The sequence below is a fragment of the Oncorhynchus keta genome, unplaced genomic scaffold, assembly GCF_023373465.1.
Source record: "Oncorhynchus keta strain PuntledgeMale-10-30-2019 unplaced genomic scaffold, Oket_V2 Un_contig_2998_pilon_pilon, whole genome shotgun sequence".
In the NCBI taxonomy this organism is placed as follows: Eukaryota; Metazoa; Chordata; class Actinopteri; order Salmoniformes; family Salmonidae; genus Oncorhynchus; species Oncorhynchus keta.
In genome coordinates, this window is record NW_026286834.1 from 185001 (window position 1) to 202438 (window position 17438).

A 17438-nucleotide genomic window follows, 5' to 3' on the forward strand; every position below is an offset into this window, starting at 1 on the left:
AATTGCGGTCACGACAACGCCAAAAAAAAAATCCAAATTATATCCATAATATCGACAGAAACATGGCAAACGTTTTTTATAATCAATCCTCAGGGTGTTTTTCAAATATCTATTCGATAATATATCCACCGGGACAGTTGGCTTTTCAGTAGGAGCGAGAGGAATAATGACTACCTCTGTATTTTACGCAAGAATCACTCTGAGAGCCATCAGCTGGCCACTTACGCGATGTGCTCGTTTACGCTCATTCTTCAACTTAAAGGCGTGAAACTACGTCTAAAGGCTGTAGACACCTTAGGGAAGACGTAGAAAAAGGAATCTGGTTGATATCCCTTTAAATGGAGGATAGGCATTTCCTGATTGGATTTTCCTCAGGGTTTCGCCTGCAATATCAGTTCTGTTATACTCACAGACAATATTTTTTACAGTTTTGGAAACTTTAGAGTGCTTTCTATCCTAAGCTGTCAATTATATGCATATTCTAGCATCTGGTCCTGAGAAATAGGCTGTTTACTTTGGGAACGTTATTTTTCCAGAAATAAAAATAGTGCCACCTAGTTTCAAGAGGTTAACAAGTTGAGCTGATGTCTAGTTAGCCGCTAATCGCTAATGCAAATCGCTAGCTAGCTAATAAATGTACTGAGTCAGAGCAAACGTAACTAGCCATACAGCCGGATAATACCAGTGATGGTGTAGACCAGCCACACTCAACTTGGGGGCCGCGGTGCGCGGGTCTGGACCCAGAGAAGGGTCAATCCGGACGTGACAACATTGCATTTTTGTTATATAAAAGTCAATACATTATTTTTTAGACAGCTTTAAATAAATAAAATCAACAGTGGGCAGCGGCCTCTTTAACTCAACAACCTCTCTGTCTCATAGCAACACCCACCTCTACTAGTGGCCCCGTCTCATCCAATTGCGTGGTTATATGCAAATACGAGAGGCCGCGTCTTTACCCAATCAAATGACACATTAATGCAAATATCCTCTGCGGAACCTTGGGACAAGCAGGCAGAAAGAAACAGAAAGATTTAACCGCGGCTCAACTGTAAATATCACAGAGTTGAGATATCAGTATCTTTGTTAATTTGGCTTGTTCACTCTGACAACCGTATGTTCGAAGACAAGTGGACTGAACAGTATTTATTAATTCTCCCTGCAACTAGTACCAAACCAATGTGCCTGATATGCAGTGAGTCTGTAGCATCCTGAACTGACATCATTTCACTGAATCAAACATCAATCTGTCCTGTGTGCCTGTCTGGGAGAAGAGTATTCTGAGGTCATGACAACAATGATGAAACTGATCAACTTTGAGAGCAACATCATCCCTACAATCATCCCTATTTTGACAGACATTACATCACACCTTAATCAACTGAACGTTAAGCTGCAGGGACTGGACCACACAGTGTGTGATATGATAACAGCAGTCTGGGCTTTCCAGAAGAAATTGGAGCTTTTCAAGAATGATCTTCAGAGAGAACTTGTCCACTTCCCCGATCTTCTGGTGCAAAGCAGGGAGACAAAGATGTTGCCAACCGCGTTGATTACATCCAGTAGCTGATGGAGAACGTCAAGGCTCGTTTTGATGACCTCATCATGGTCACAAATGTGACAACGTTGTCAGAAGAAACAAAATAGATGTTCAGATGGGTAGATGTTACATCACAGAAGATGGAGTTCATTGAGCTGCAATAAAACGTGTCTTTGAGGCTGGTGAACATGTCACTTCCTGGGGAACGCTGGTGCAGCTGACGTTCCTCAAGAAACTGCCACTATACATCCTGACCATGTTTGGCTCCACATTTTATTTTTTTTATTTAACCTTTATTTTAAGAACAAATTCTCATTTACAATGACGGCCTACCTATTCACACATACAGCTGTGAATCAGCCTTCTCCACAATTAACTTCAGTAAAAACAAATACCTCACGAGGCTCACCAATGAACACCAGCACCAGTGTCTCAGAGTTGCTCTCACACCATTTGTGCCAAAGGTCAAAGCCTGTAGACAGGAAGTGTAATTTCTCTCATTACTGCAGGGCAAGGCCCAGAGTGACTTATACAGGAAGATGGCCAACAGTGACGTTCAGTGACGTTCTGACCGTTCAGTGACGTTCTGTCCGTTCAGTGACGTTCTGACCGTTCAGTGACGTTCTGTCCGTTCAGTGACGTTCTGTCCGTTCAGTGACGTTCTGTCCGTTCAGTGACGTTCTGTCCATTCAGTGACGTTCTGTCCATTCAGTGACGTTCTGTCCATTCAGTGACGTTCTGTCCGTTCAGTGACGTTCTGTCCGTTCAGTGACGTTCTGTCCGTTCAGTGACGTTCTGTCCATTCAGTGACGTTCTGTCCGTTCAGTGACGTTCTGACCGTTCAGTGACGTTCTGTCCGTTCAGTGACGTTCTGTCCATTCAGTGACGTTCTGTCCGTTCAGTGACGTTCTGTCCGTTCAGTGACGTTCTGTCCGTTCAGTGACGTTCTGTCCGTTCAGTGACGTTCTGTCCGTTCAGTGACGTTCTGACCGTTCAGTGACGTTCTGACCGTTCAGTGACGTTCTGACCGTTCAGTGACGTTCTGTCCGTTCAGTGACGTTCTGACCGTTCAGTGACGTTCTGACCGTTCAGTGACGTTCTGACCGTTCAGTGACGTTCTGACCGTTCCGTGACGTTCTGACCGTTCAGTGACGTTCTGTCCGTTCAGTGACGGACGGAATGTTGATGCAATGTCGCACATGTTTACATTCAAAATAATATGTTTGTTACTACGCTGTACCACGGCGCCGATAAAGGACGATGTCCCTCCGGACCTCAGGCCACCGGACCTCAGGCCACCGGACCTCAGGCCACTGGACCTCAGGACACTGGACCTCAGGACACTGGACCTCAGGACACAGGACCTCAGGACACCGGACCTCAGGACACCGGACCTCAGGACACTGGACCTCAGGACACTGGACCTCAGGACACTGGACCTCAGGACCTCAGGACACCGGACCTCAGGACCTCAGGACACCGGACCTCAGGACACCGGACCTCAGGACACGGACCTCAGGACACGGACCTCAGGCCACTGGACCTCAGGCCACTGGACCTCAGGACACCGGACCTCAGGACACCGGACCTCAGGACACCGGACCTCAGGACACTGGACCTCAGGCCACTGGACCTCAGGCACTGGACCTCAGGACACTGGACCTCAGGACACTGGACCTCAGGACACTGGACGTCAGGACACTGGACGTCAGGACACCGGACCTCAGGACACCGGACTTCAGGACACTGGACCTCAGGCCACTGGACCTCAGGCCACTGGACCTCAGGACACTGGACCTCAGGACACTGGACCTCAGGACACCGGACCTCAGGACCTCAGGACACCGGACCTCAGGACCTCAGGACACTGGACCTCAGGACACTGGACCTCAGGCCACCGGACCTCAGGACACCGGACCTCAGGACACCGGACCTCAGGACACCGGACCTCAGGACACTGGAGCTCAGGACACTGGACCGCAGGACACTGGACCGCAGGACACTGGACCTCAGGACCTCAGGACACTGGACCTCTGGCCACTGGACCTCAGGCCACTGGACCTCAGGACACCGGACCTCAGGACACTGGACCTCAGGACACAGGACCTCAGGACACTGGACCTCAGGCCACTGGACCTCAGGACACCGGACCTCAGGACACCGGACCTCAGGACACCGGACCTCAGGACACTGGACCGCAGGACACTGGACCGCAGGACACTGGACCTCAGGACACTGGACCTCTGGCCACTGGACCTCAGGCCACTGGACCTCAGGACACCGGACCTCAGGACACTGGACCTCAGGACACAGGACCTCAGGACACTGGACCTCAGGCCACTGGACCTCAGGCCACCGGACCTCAGGACACTGGACCTCAGGACACTGGACCTCAGGACACCGGACCTCAGGACACTGGACCTCAGGACACTGGACCTCAGGACACTGGACCTCAGGACACCGGACCTCAGGACACTGGACCTCAGGACACTGGACCTCAGGACACCGGACCTCAGGACACCGGACCGCAGGACACCGGACCTCAGGACACCGGACCGCAGGACACCGGACTGCAGGACACTGGACCTCAGGACACTGGACCTCAGGACACTGGACCTCAGGACACCGGACCTCAGGACACTGGACCTCAGGACACCGGACCTCAGGACACCGGACCTCAGGACACCGGACCTCAGGCCACCGGACCGCAGGACACTGGACCTCAGGACACTGGACCTCAGGACACTGGACCTCAGGACACCGGACCTCAGGACCTCAGGACACTGGACCTCAGGACACTGGACCTCAGGACACTGGACCTCAGGACACTGGACCTCAGGACACCGGACCTCAGGACACCGGACCTCAGGCCACCGGACCTCAGGCCACCGGACCGCAGGACACTGGACCTCAGGACACTGGACCTCAGGACACCGGACCTCAGGACACCGGACCTCAGGACACCGGACCTCAGGACACTGGACCTCAGGACACCGGACCTCAGGACACCGGACCTCAGGACACCGGACCTCAGGACACTGGACCTCAGGACACCGGACCTCAGGACACCGGACCTCAGGACACTGGACCTCAGGACACCGGACCTCAGGCCACTGGACCACAGGACACTGGACCTCAGGACCTCAGGACACCGGACCTCAGGACACCGGACCTCAGGCCACTGGACCTCAGGACACTGGACCTCAGGCCACTGGACCTCAGGACACTGGACCTCAGGACACTGGACCTTTCTTAAATAGTACCACTGGTGTCGACCGAAATCAGCATGTTGTTTGTGCAACAGTCTCTTCTAAATCAGAGGAATAGGCGAAGCATTAATATGTTAGCTACATACATCACTACTCATAAAGCACCTTAGGATCACTCACTACTCATAAAGCACCCTGGGATCACTCACTACTCATAAAGCACCCTGGGATCACTCACTACTCATAAAGCACCCTGGGATCACTCACTACTCATAAAGCACCCTGGGATCACTCACTACTCATAAAGCACCCTCAGGTCACTCACTACTCATAAAGCACCCTGGGATCACTACTCACTACTCATAAAGCACCCTGGGATCACTACTCACTACTCATAAAGCACCCTGGGAACACTCACTACTCATAAAGCACCCTGGGAACACTCACTACTCGTAAAGCACCCTGGGATCACTCACTACTCATAAAGCACCCTGAGATCACTCACTACTCTTAAAGCACCCTGAGATCACTCACTTCTCATAAAGCACCCTGAGATCACTCACTACTCATAAAGCACCCTGAGATCACTCACTACTCATAAAGCACCCTGAGATCACTCACTACTCATAAAGCACCCTGGGATCACTCACTACTCATAAAGCACCCTGAGATCACTCACTTCTCATAAAGCACCCTGAGATCACTCACTTCTCATAAAGCACCCTGAGATCACTCACTACTCATAAAGCACCCTGAGATCACTACTCACTACTCATAAAGCACCCTGAGATCACTCACTGCTCATAAATCTTTTTGAAAATTCAAATATAAAAATACCGTCATGACATCAGTTTTAAATATTCTGTGATATATTTATTTTGCCCAGCCCTAACGTACACACCATTGCATAGGTACACACTCACACCACATAGTTAATTAATATAGGAATATATTTGGTATGCTTCACATGAACAACTATCTGTGTGTTTCAGAGGAGGAAGTGGACATGTGTGTGCGTGACCAGGCCCTGCTGTACTACCGGCTGTTGCATTGTGGGATTGAGGAGGTCCGTCAGGTCCTCCAGGGTGGACGACGGTCAGACCCCTCTCTGGGGCCTCTGATTGGACGGCCCCCTGAGCCCATCAGCCAATGGGCATCCAGTTTCAATACCTTGGAGCCTCTAACCCTCGGAGCCTCTACTGTGGGGAACTCTGACCCCGCGACCCCCAAGCCCTCCACACTGACCCCCAACACCCTGACCTCTAACGCTGAAGCCATGACCCCTACTACACCAGGAGACCCCCACCTTCAAGGTGATCGTCTGTCTGCTGCTGGGAAAAACATTCATCACCAATGGCTGTGTGTTTTCCTAAACATCTCTTCCTCTTCCTCTCATCTCTCTCTTCCTCCCCCATCTCTCTCTCTTCCTCCCCCATCTCTCTTCCTCCCCCATCTCTCTCTCTCTTCCTCCCCCATCTCTCTTCTTCCTCCCCATCTCTCTCTCTTCCTCCCCCATCTCTCTCTCTTCCTCCCCCATCTCTCTCTCTTCCTCCCCCATCTCTCTCTCTTCCTCCCCCATCTCTCTTCTCTTCCTCCCCCATCTCTCTCTCCTTCCCCCCATCTCTCTCTTCCTCCCCATCTCTCTCTTCCTCCCCATCTCTCTCTCTCTTCCTCCCCCATCTCTCTCTTCCTCCCCATCTCTCTTCCTCCCCCATCTCTCTCCTCATCTTCCTCCCCATCATCTCTCTCTTCCTCCCCCATCTCTCTCTCTTCCTCCCCATCTCTCTCTCTTCCTCCCCATCATCTCTCTCTTCCTCCCCCATCTCATCTCTCTTCCTCCCCATCTCTCTTCCTCCCCATCTCTTCCTCCCCCATCTCTCTCTCTTCCTCCCCATCTCTCTCTCTTCCTCCCCCATCTCTCTCTCTTCCTCCCCCTCTCTTCCTCCCCCATCTCTTCCTCCTCCCCCATCTCTCTCTCTTCCTCCCCCATCTCTCCCCCATCTCTTCCTCCCCCATCTCTCTCTTCCTCCCCCATCTCTCTCTTCCTCCCCATCTCTCTTCTCCCCCATCTCTCTCTTCCTCCCCCATCTCTCTCTCTTCCTCCCCATCTCTCTCTCTTCCTCCCCCATCTCTCTCTCTCTTCCTCCCCATCTCTCTCTCCTTCCCATCTCTCTTCCTCCCCATCTCTCTCTTCCTCCCCATCTCTCTCTCTTCCTCCCCATCTCTCTCTCTCTTCCTCCCCATCTCTCTCTTCCTCCCCCATCTCTCTCTCTTCCTCCCCCATCTCTCTCTCTTCCTCCCCATCTCTCTCTTCCTCCCCCATCTCTCTCTCTTCCTCCCCCATCTCTCTCTTCCTCCCCCATCTCTCTCTTCCTCCCCATCTCCTCCCTCCCCCATCTCTCTCTCTTCCTCCCCATCTCTCTTCCTCCCCCATCTCTCTCTTCCTCCCCATCTCTCTTCCTCCCCCATCATCTCTTCCTCCATCTCTCTTCCTCCCCATCTCTCTCTTCCTCCCCCCTCTCTCTCTCTCTTCCTCCCCCCATCCTCTCTCTTCCTCCCCATCTCTCTCTCTTCCTCCCCATCTCTCTCTTCCTCCCCATCTCTCTCTTCCTCCCCCATCTCTCTCTTCCTCCCCATCTCTCTCTTCCTCCCCCATCTCTCTCTTCCTCCCCCATCTCTCTCCTCCCCCATCTCTCTCTCTTCCTCCCCATCTCTCTTCCTCCCCCATCTCTCTCTCTTCCTCCCCATCTCTCTCTTCCTCCCCATCTCTCTCTCTTCCTCCCCCATCTCTCTCTCTTCCTCCCCATCTCTCTCTTCCTCCCCCATCTCTCTCTTCCTCCCCCCATCTCTCTTCCTCCCCCATCTCTTCCTCCCCCATCTCTCTTCCTTCCCCCATCTCTCTTCTTCCTCCCCCATCTCTCTCCTTCCTCCCCCATCTCTCTCTTCCTCCCCATCTCTCTCTTCCTCCCCCATCTCTCTCTTCCTCCCCATCTCTCTCTTCCTCCCCCATCTCTCTTCCTCCCCCATCTCTTCCTCCCCCCATCCCTCTTCCTCCCCCATCTCTCTTCCTCCCCATCTCTCTTCCTCCCCCATCTTCCTCCCCCATCTCTCTCTCTTCCTCCCCCATCTCTCTCTTCCTCCCCCATCTCTCTCTTCCTCCCCCATCTCTCTCTTCCTCCCCATCTCTCTCTTCCTCCCCCATCTCTCTCTCTTCCTCCCCCATCTCTCTTCCTCCCCATCTCTCTCTTCCTCCCCCATCTCTCTCTCTTCCTCCCCATCTCTCTCTCTTCCTCCCCCATCTCTCTCTTCCTCCCCCATCTCTCTCTCTTCCTCCCCCATCTCTCTCTCTCTCTTCCTCCCCCATCTCTCTCTCTTCCTCCCCCATCTCTCTCTCTTCCTCCCCCATCTCTCTCTCTTCCTCCCCCATCTCTCTCTTCCTCCCCATCTCTCTTCCTCCCCATCTCTCTCTTCCTCCCCCATCCCCATCTCTCTCTCTCTTCCTCCATCATCTCTCTCTTCCACCCCCATCTCTCTCTTCCTCCCCATCTCTCTCTTCCTCCCCCATCTCTCTCTCTCTTCCTCCCCATCTCTCTCTCTTCCTCCCCATCTCTCTCTCTTCCTCCCCCATCTCTCTCTCTTCCTCCCCATCTCTCTCTTCCTTCCTTCCCTCCCCATCTCTCTCTCTTCCTCCCCCATCTCTCTCTCTTCCTCCCCCATCTCTCTCTCTTCCTCCCCCCATCTCTCTCTTCCTCCCCATCTCTCTCTTCCCCCATCCTCATCTCTCTTCCTCCCCCATCTCTCTCTCTTCCTCCCCCATCTCTCTTCCTCCCCCATCTCTCTCTCTTCCTCCCCCATCTCTCTCTTCCTCCCCATCTCTCTCTCTTCCTCCCCCATCTCTCTCTCTTCCTCCCCCATCTCTCTCTCTTCCTCCCCCCATCTCTCTCTCTTCCTCCCCCATCTCTCTCTTCCTCCCCCATCTCTCTCTCTTCCTCCCCCATCTCTTCCTCCCCCATCTCTCTCTCTTCCTCCCCCATCTCTCTCTCTTCCTCCCCGATCTCCAGACTGCAGTAGTGGAGCTCTGAGTCTGTCTGTGTCTCCAGCTCTGACCCCTGAGGAGTTTCAACGCCTGTGGCTGCAGCTGGAGAAGGGGGCGTGTCTGGAGGTGTGTGTGTGTACAGTAATTTGTCGAAAAACAGGATATTAGAACAATTGTAAGATACAGAAGCTAATATCGGCCAACAGTCACTTGGTAACTCTGCAACTCCTGCTAGTGACACACACAGAGAGACAGGAAGTACCATCAACTGTCACAGTGTTTTAGTATTACACACAGAGAGACAGGAAGTACCATCAACTGTCACAGTGTTTTAGTATTACACACAGAGAGACAGGAAGTACCATCAACTGTCACAGTGTTTTAGTATTACACACAGAGAGACAGGAAGTACCATCAACTGTCAGTGTTTTAGTATTACATACAGAGAGACAGGAAGTACCATCAACTGTCAGTGTTTTAGTATTACATACAGAGAGACAGGAAGTACCATCAACTGTCAGTATTTTAGTATTACATACAGAGAGACAGGAAGTACCATCAACTGTCACAGTGTTTTAGTATTACACACAGAGAGACAGGAAGTACCATCAACTGTCAGTGTTTTAGTATTACATACAGAGAGACAGGAAGTACCATCAACTGTCAGTGTTTTAGTATTACATACAGAGAGACAGGAAGTACCATCAACTGTCAGTATTTTAGTATTACATACAGAGAGACAGGAAGTACCATCAACTGTCACAGTGTTTCAGTATTACACACAGAGAGACAGGAAGTACCACCAACTGTCAGTGTTTTAGTATTACATACAGAGAGACAGGAAGTACCATCAACTGTCAGTGTTTTAGTATTACACACAGAGGGACAGGAAGTACCATCAACTGTCAGTGTTTTAGTATTACATACAGAGAGACAGGAAGTACCATAAACTGTCAGTGTTTTAGTATTACATACAGAGAGACAGGAAGTACCATCAACTGTCAGTGTTTTAGTATTACACACAGAGAGACAGGAAGTACCATCAACTGTCAGTGTTTTAGTATTACATACAGAGAGACAGGAAGTACCATCAACTGTCACAGTGTTTCAGTATTACACACAGAGAGACAGGAAGTACCATCAGCTGTCAGTGTTTTAGTATTACACACAGAGAGACAGGAAGTACCATCAACTGTCAGTTTTTAGTATTACATACAGAGAGACAGGAAGTACCATCAACTGTCAGTGTTTTAGTATTACACACAGAGAGACAGGAAGTACCATCAACTGTCAGTGTTTTAGTATTACATACAGAGAGACAGGAAGTACCATCAACTGTCACAGTGTTTCAGTATTACACACAGAGAGACAGGAAGTACCATCAGCTGTCAGTGTTTTAGTATTACACACAGAGAGACAGGAAGTACCATCAACTGTCACAGTGTTTCAGTATTACACACAGAGAGACAGGAAGTACCTTCTACTGTCAGTGTTCAGTATTACACACAGAGAGACAGGAAGTACCATCTACTGTCAGTGTTTAGTATTACACACAGGGGTAACAGTTGCCTTCTGGTTCTGTTTTCTTTAGGTGTCTGTGACAATTTCTTTGTTATTTTCTAGGTGTGTGTGGCGTGTCCTGTTCCCCGCTGTTCCCCTGAGGGCCTGCAGGTGGCGCTACAGCTGGTCAACATCCAGACGCTGGCTTTCACCCCCCCAAACACACACCCCTGGAGGGTGTACCTCTACACACACACCTCACACATCTCTACAAAGACACCACACACACTCATACTGGCAGAACTACTACACACTGGAGGAGAGGGAGAGGAGGAGGAGGAGGAGGAGGGAGAGGGGGAGGGAGAGAAAGAGGAAGAGGGAGAGGAAGAGGGGGAGAAGGAGGGGGGGAGGGAGAGGAAGAGGGGAGGAGGGAGAAGGAGGGAGAGGAAGAGGGGGAGGGGGAGAAGGAGGGAGAGGAAGAGGGGGAGAAGGAGGAGAGGAAGAGGGGAGAAGGAGGGAAAAGGCTTGCTAGTGGTAATGAGACAGCATCCAGGAGACCAGACAGCTCTGAGAGCATTCCTGTCTGTTCTCACTACTGTCCTACACACACTGTCCACACACACAGCCTGAACACACACACACACACACACACACACACACACACACACACACACACACACACACACACACACACACACACACACACACACACACACACACAGCCTGAACACACACACACACACACAGCCTTAGCACACACACACACAGCCTGAACATACACAGCCTGAACACTCACACACACACACACAGCCTTAGCACACACACACACACAGCCTTAGCACATACACACACACAGCCTTAGCACATACACTTAAGAGGCAGCATGGATGTGTTTCCTGTAAAAACAATAAAGGATGGAATTTGCTCTGTGGGTGTGTGTTTGTAGAGTAACTGTTTACCATGCCAGGGATCATCAACTAGATTCAACCGTGGGAACCCCTGCCAGACTGCCCAGTTCACTCTCAGACTATAGAAGGTCTATAGAGACAACTAGTCTGACTAGAAAGGGTTTATAGAGACAACTAGTCTGACTAGAGAGGGTTTATAGAGACAACTAGTCAGACTAGAGAAGGTTTATAGAGACAACTAGTCTGACTAGAAAGGGTTTATAGAGACAACTAGTCTGACTAGAGAGGGTTTATAGAGACAACTAGTCAGACTAGAGAAGGTTTATAGAGACAACTAGTCTGACTAGAGGTCTATAGAGACAACTAGTCTGACTAGAGAAGGTTTATAGAGACAACTAGTCTGACTAGAGGTCTATAGAGACAACTAGTCTGACTAGAGAAGGTTTATAGAGACAACTAGTCAGACTAGAGAGGGTTTATAGAGACAACTAGTCAGACAAGAGGTCTATAGAGACAACTAGTCAGACTAGAGAGGGTTTATAGAGACAACTAGTCTGACTAGATAAGGTTTATAGAGACAACTAGTCAGACTAGAGAGGGTTTATAGAGACAACTAGTCAGACTAGAGAGGGTTTATAGAGACAACTAGTCAGACTAGAGAGGGTTTATAGAGACAACTAGTCTGACTAGAGAAGGTTTATAGAGACAACTAGTCAGACTAGAGAGTTTTTATAGAGACAACTAGTCTGACTAGAGGTCTATAGAGACAACTAGTCAGACTAGAGAAGGTTTATAGAGACAACTAGTCAGACTAGAGAAGGTTTATAGAGACAACTAGTCTGACTAGAGAAGGTTTATAGAGACAACTAATCTGACTAGAGGTCTATAGAGACAACTAGTCTGACTAGAGAAGGTTTATAGAGACAACTAGTCTGACTAGAGTTCTATAGAGACAACTAGTCCGACTAGAGAAGGTTTATAGAGACAACTAGTCAGACTAGAGAGGGTTTATAGAGACAACTAGTCAGACTAGAGAGGGTTTATAGAGACAACTAGTCTGACTAGAGAAGGTTTATAGAGACAACTAGTCAGACTAGAGAGTTTTTATAGAGACAACTAGTCTGACTAGAGGTCTATAGAGACAACTAGTCAGACTAGAGAAGGTTTATAGAGACAACTAGTCAGACTAGAGAAGGTTTATAGAGACAACTAGTCTGACTAGAGAAGGTTTATAGAGACAACTAGTCTGACTAGAGGTCTATAGAGACAACTAGTCCGACTAGAGAAGGTTTATAGAGACAACTAGTCAGACTAGAGAAGGTTTATAGAGACAACTAGTCTGACTAGAGGTCTATAGAGACAACTAGTCAGACAAGAGGTCTATAGAGACAACTAGTCAGACAAGAGGTTTATAGAGACAACTAGTCTGACTAGAGAGGGTTTTTCGAGACAACTAGTCAGACTAGAGAGGGTTTATAGAGACAACTAGTCTGACTAGAGGTCTATAGAGACAACTAGTCAGACTGGAGAAGGTTTATAGAGACAACTAGTCAGACTAGAGAGGGTTTATAGAGACAATTAGTCTGACTAGAGAAGGTCTATAGAGTGAACTAGTCAGACTAGATAAGTTCTATAGAGTCAACTAGTAGGACTAGAGAAAGTTTATCGAGTCAACTAGTCAGACTAGATAAGGTCTATAGAGTAAACTAGTCAGACTAGAGAAGGTCTATAGAGTCAACTAGTCAGACTAGAGAAGGTCTATAGAGACAACTAGTCAAACTAGAGAAGGTCTATAGAGTCAAACTAGAGAAGGTCTATAGAGACAACTAGTCAGACTAGAGAAGGTCTATTGAGACAACTAGTCAGACTAGAGAAGGTCTATATAGACAACTAGTCAAACTAGAGAAGGTCTATAGAGACTAGTCAACTAGTCAGACTAGAGAAGGTTTATAGAGACAACTAGTCAGACTAGAGAAGGTCTATAGAGTCAACTAGTCAGACTAGAGAAGGTCTATAGAGACAACTAAGTCGAAATAGAGAAGGTCTATAGAGTCAAACTAGAGAAGGTCTATAGAGACAAATAGTCAGACTAGAGAAGGTCTATAGAGACAACTAGTCAGACTAGAGAAGTTATATAGAGTCAACTAGTCAACTAGAGAAGGTCTATAGTCAACTAGTCAGACTAGAGAAGGTATATAGAGACGAGTCCACTAGTCAGACTAGAGAAGGTCTATAGAGTCAACTAGTCAGACTAGAGAAGTTCTATAGAGTCAACTAGTCAACTAGAGAAGGTCTATAGAGTCAACTAGTCAGACTAGAGGTCTATAGAGACTAGTCAACTAGTCAGACTAGAGAAGGTTTATAGAGACAACTAGTCAGACTAGAGAAGGTCTATAGAGACAACTAGTCAGACTAGAGAAGGTTTATAGAGACAACTAGTCTGACTAGAGAGGGTTTTTCGAGACAACTAGTCAGACTAGAGAGGGTTTATAGAGACAACTAGTCAGACTAGAGAAGGTCTATAGAGACTAGTCAACTAGTCAGACTAGAGAAGGTCTATAGAGACAACTAGTCAGACTAGAGAAGGTATATAGAGACAACTAGTCAGACTAGAGAAGGTCTATAGAGACAACTAGTCAGACTAGAGAAGGTCTATAGAGACAACTAGTCAGACTAGAGAAGGTCTATAGAGACAACTCATCAGACTAGAGAAGGTATATAGAGACTAGTCAACTAGTCAGACTAGAGAAGGTCTATAGAGACAACTAGTCAGACTAGAGAAGGTATATAGAGACAACTAGTCAGACTAGAGAAGGTCTATAGAGACAACTAGTCAGACTAGAGAAGGTCTATAGAGACTAGTCAACTAGTCAGACGAGAGAAGGTCTATAGAGACAACTAGTCAGACTAGAGAAGGTCTATAGAGACAACTAGTCAGACTAGAGAAGGTCTATAGAGACAACTAGTTAGACTAGAGAAGGCATATAGAGACTAGTCAACTAGTCAGACTAGAGAAGGTCTATAGAGACAACTAGTCAGACTAGAGAAGGTCTATAGAGACAACTTGTCAGACTAGAGAAGGTCTATAGAGACAACTAGTCAGACTAGAGAAGGTCTATAGAGACTAGTCAACTAGTCAGACGAGAGAAGGTCTATATAGACAAGTCAACTAGTCCGACTAGAGAAGGTCTATAGAGACAAATAGTCAGACTAGAGAAGGTCTATAGAGACAACTAGTCAGACTAGAGAAGGTCTATAGAGACAACTAGTTAGACTAGAGAAGGTATATAGAGACAAGTCAACTAGTCAGACTAGAGAAGGTCTATAGAGTCAACTAGTCAGACTAGAGAAGGTCTATAGAGACAACCAGTCAGACTAGAGAAGGTCTATAGAGACAACTAGTCAGACTAGAGAAGGTCTTTAGAGACTAGTCAACTAGTCAGATTAGAGAAGGTCTATAGAGACAACTAGTCAGACTAGAGAAGGTCTATAGAGACAACTAGTCAGACTAGAGAAGGTCTATTGAGACAAATAGTCAGACTAGAGAAGGTCTATTGAGACAACTAGTCAGACTAGAGAAGGTCTATAGAGACTAGTCAACTAGTCAGACGAGAGAAGGTCTATAGAGACAACTAGTCAGACTAGAGAAGGTCTATAGAGACAACTAGTCAGACTAGAGAAGGTCTATAGAGACAACTAGTCAGACTAGAGAAGGTCTATAGAGACAACTAGTTAGACTAGAGAAGGCATATAGAGACTAGTCAACTAGTCAGACTAGAGAAGGTCTATAGAGACAACTAGTCAGACTAGAGAAGGTCTATAGAGACAACTAGTCAGACTAGAGAAGGTCTATAGACACTAGTCAACTAGTCAGACGAGAGAAGGTCTATAGAGACAACTAGTCAGACTAGAGAAGGTCTATAGAGACAACTAGTCAGACTAGAGAAGGTCTATAGAGACAACTAGTCAGACTAGAGAAGGTCTATAGAGACAACTAGTTAGACTAGAGAAGGTATATAGAGACAAGTCAACTAGTCAGCCTAGAGAAGGTCTATAGAGACAACTAGTCAGACTAGAGAAGGTCTATAGAGACTAGTCAACTAGTCAGACGAGAGAAGGTCTATAGAGACAACTAGTCAGACTAGAGAAGGTCTATAGAGACAACTAGTCAGACTAGAGAAGGTCTATAGAGACTAGTCAACTAGTCAGACTAGAGAAGGTCTATAGAGACAACTAGTCAGACTAGAGAAGGTCTATAGAGACAACTAGTCAGACTAGAGAAGGTCTATAGAGACAACTAGTCAGACTAGAGAAGGTCTATTGAGACAACTAGTCAGACTAGAGAAGGTCTATTGAGACAACTAGTCAGACTAGAGAAGGTATATATAGACTAGTCAACTAGTCAGACTAGAGAAGGTCTATAGAAACAACTAGTCAGACTAGAGAAGGTCTATAGAGACAACTAGTCAGACTAGAGAAGGTCTATAGAGACAACTAGTTAGACTAGAGAAGGTATATAGAGACAAGTCAACTAGTCAGATTAGAGAAGGTCTATAGAGACAACTAGTCAGACTAGAGAAGGTCTATTGAGACAAATAGTCAGACTAGAGAAGGTCTATTGAGACAACTAGTCAGACTAGAGAAGGTCTATAGAGACTAGTCAACTAGTCAGACGAGAGAAGGTCTATAGAGACAACTAGTCAGACTAGAGAAGGTCTATAGAGACAACTAGTCAGACTAGAGAAGGTCTATAGAGACAACTAGTCAGACTAGAGAAGGTCTATAGAGACAACTAGTTAGACTAGAGAAGGCATATAGAGACTAGTCAACTAGTCAGACTAGAGAAGGTCTATAGAGACAACTAGTCAGACTAGAGAAGGTCTATAGAGACAACTAGTCAGACTAGAGAAGGTCTATAGACACTAGTCAACTAGTCAGACGAGAGAAGGTCTATAGAGACAACTAGTCAGACTAGAGAAGGTCTATAGAGACAACTAGTCAGACTAGAGAAGGTCTATAGAGACAACTAGTCAGACTAGAGAAGGTCTATAGAGACAACTAGTCAGACGAGAGAAGGTCTATAGAGACAACTAGTCAGACTAGAGAAGGTCTATAGAGACAACTAGTCAGACTAGAGAAGGTCTATAGAGACTAGTCAACTAGTCAGACTAGAGAAGGTCTATAGAGACTAGTCAACTAGTCAGACTAGAGAAGGTCTATAGAGACAACTAGTCAGACTAGAGAAGGTCTATAGAGACAACTAGTCAGACTAGAGAAGGTCTATTGAGACAACTAGTCAGACTAGAGAAGGTCTATTGAGACAACTAGTCAGACTAGAGAAGGTATATATAGACTAGTCAACTAGTCAGACTAGAGAAGGTCTATAGAGACAACTAGTCAGACTAGAGAAGGTCTATAGAGACTAGTCAACTAGTCAGACGAGAGAAGGTCTATAGAGACAATTAGTCAGACTAGAGAAGGTCTATAGAGACAACTAGTCAGACTAGAGAAGGTCTATAGAGACAACTAGTTAGACTAGAGAAGGTATATAGAGACAAGTCAACTAGTCAGACTAGAGAAGGTCTATAGAGTCAACTAGTCAGACTAGAGAAGGTCCATAGAGACAACTAGTCAGACTAGAGAAGGTCTATTGAGACAACTAGTCAGACTAGAGAAGGTCTATTGAGACAACTAGTCAGACTTGAGAAGCTATATAGAGACTAGTCAACTAGTCAGACTAGAAAAGGTCTATAGAGACAACTAGTCAGACTAGAAGACTTGGCCGAAGATGGCCAAGTCACCATTTCCCGAGCTGATGCGGGACTCGCGGTCATTTTGTGTCCTTTTGTCCGTTAAAAGACCAGGCTCACCGGTAGAAGGGAGTACTCTGGTGGGAGAACTTTTCTGCTTCCCTTACTCACACTCTGTTTCATGCCATTCTGCTGTGGGGAAACCAGTCAAAATCTCTCCTGGTCCTCATCGACTCTGGGGCCGATGAGAGCTTTTTGGACTCTACCCTGGCTTCCAAGCTGGGCATCCCCTCTGGTGGTGACGTTCCGGTTGGTGGTGACGTTCCGGTTGGTGGTGACGTTCCGGTTGGTGCTGACGTTCCGGTTGGTGGTGACGTTCCGGTTGGTGGTGGCGTTCCGGTTGGTGGTGACGTTCGGTTGGTGGTGACGTTCGGTTGGTGGTGACATTCCGGTTGGTGGTGACGTTCCGGTTGGTGGTGACGTTCGGTTGGTGGT

General features: G+C 47.7%; 1 protein-coding gene across 1 annotated transcript in view; it reads left to right on the top strand.

The window, feature by feature from the left end:
* The window catches only part of LOC118377996 (AP-4 complex subunit beta-1), a 31696-nt gene extending 14627 nt beyond the window's left edge, over positions 1-17069 (top strand). The window contains 4 exon segments of the mRNA XM_052507570.1: positions 5742-6062; positions 8811-8911; positions 10409-10625; positions 17053-17069. Of these exon segments, the coding sequence (XP_052363530.1) occupies positions 5742-6062; positions 8811-8911; positions 10409-10625; positions 17053-17069 (656 nt within the window).
* Positions 17070-17438: the final 369 nt, after the last annotated feature.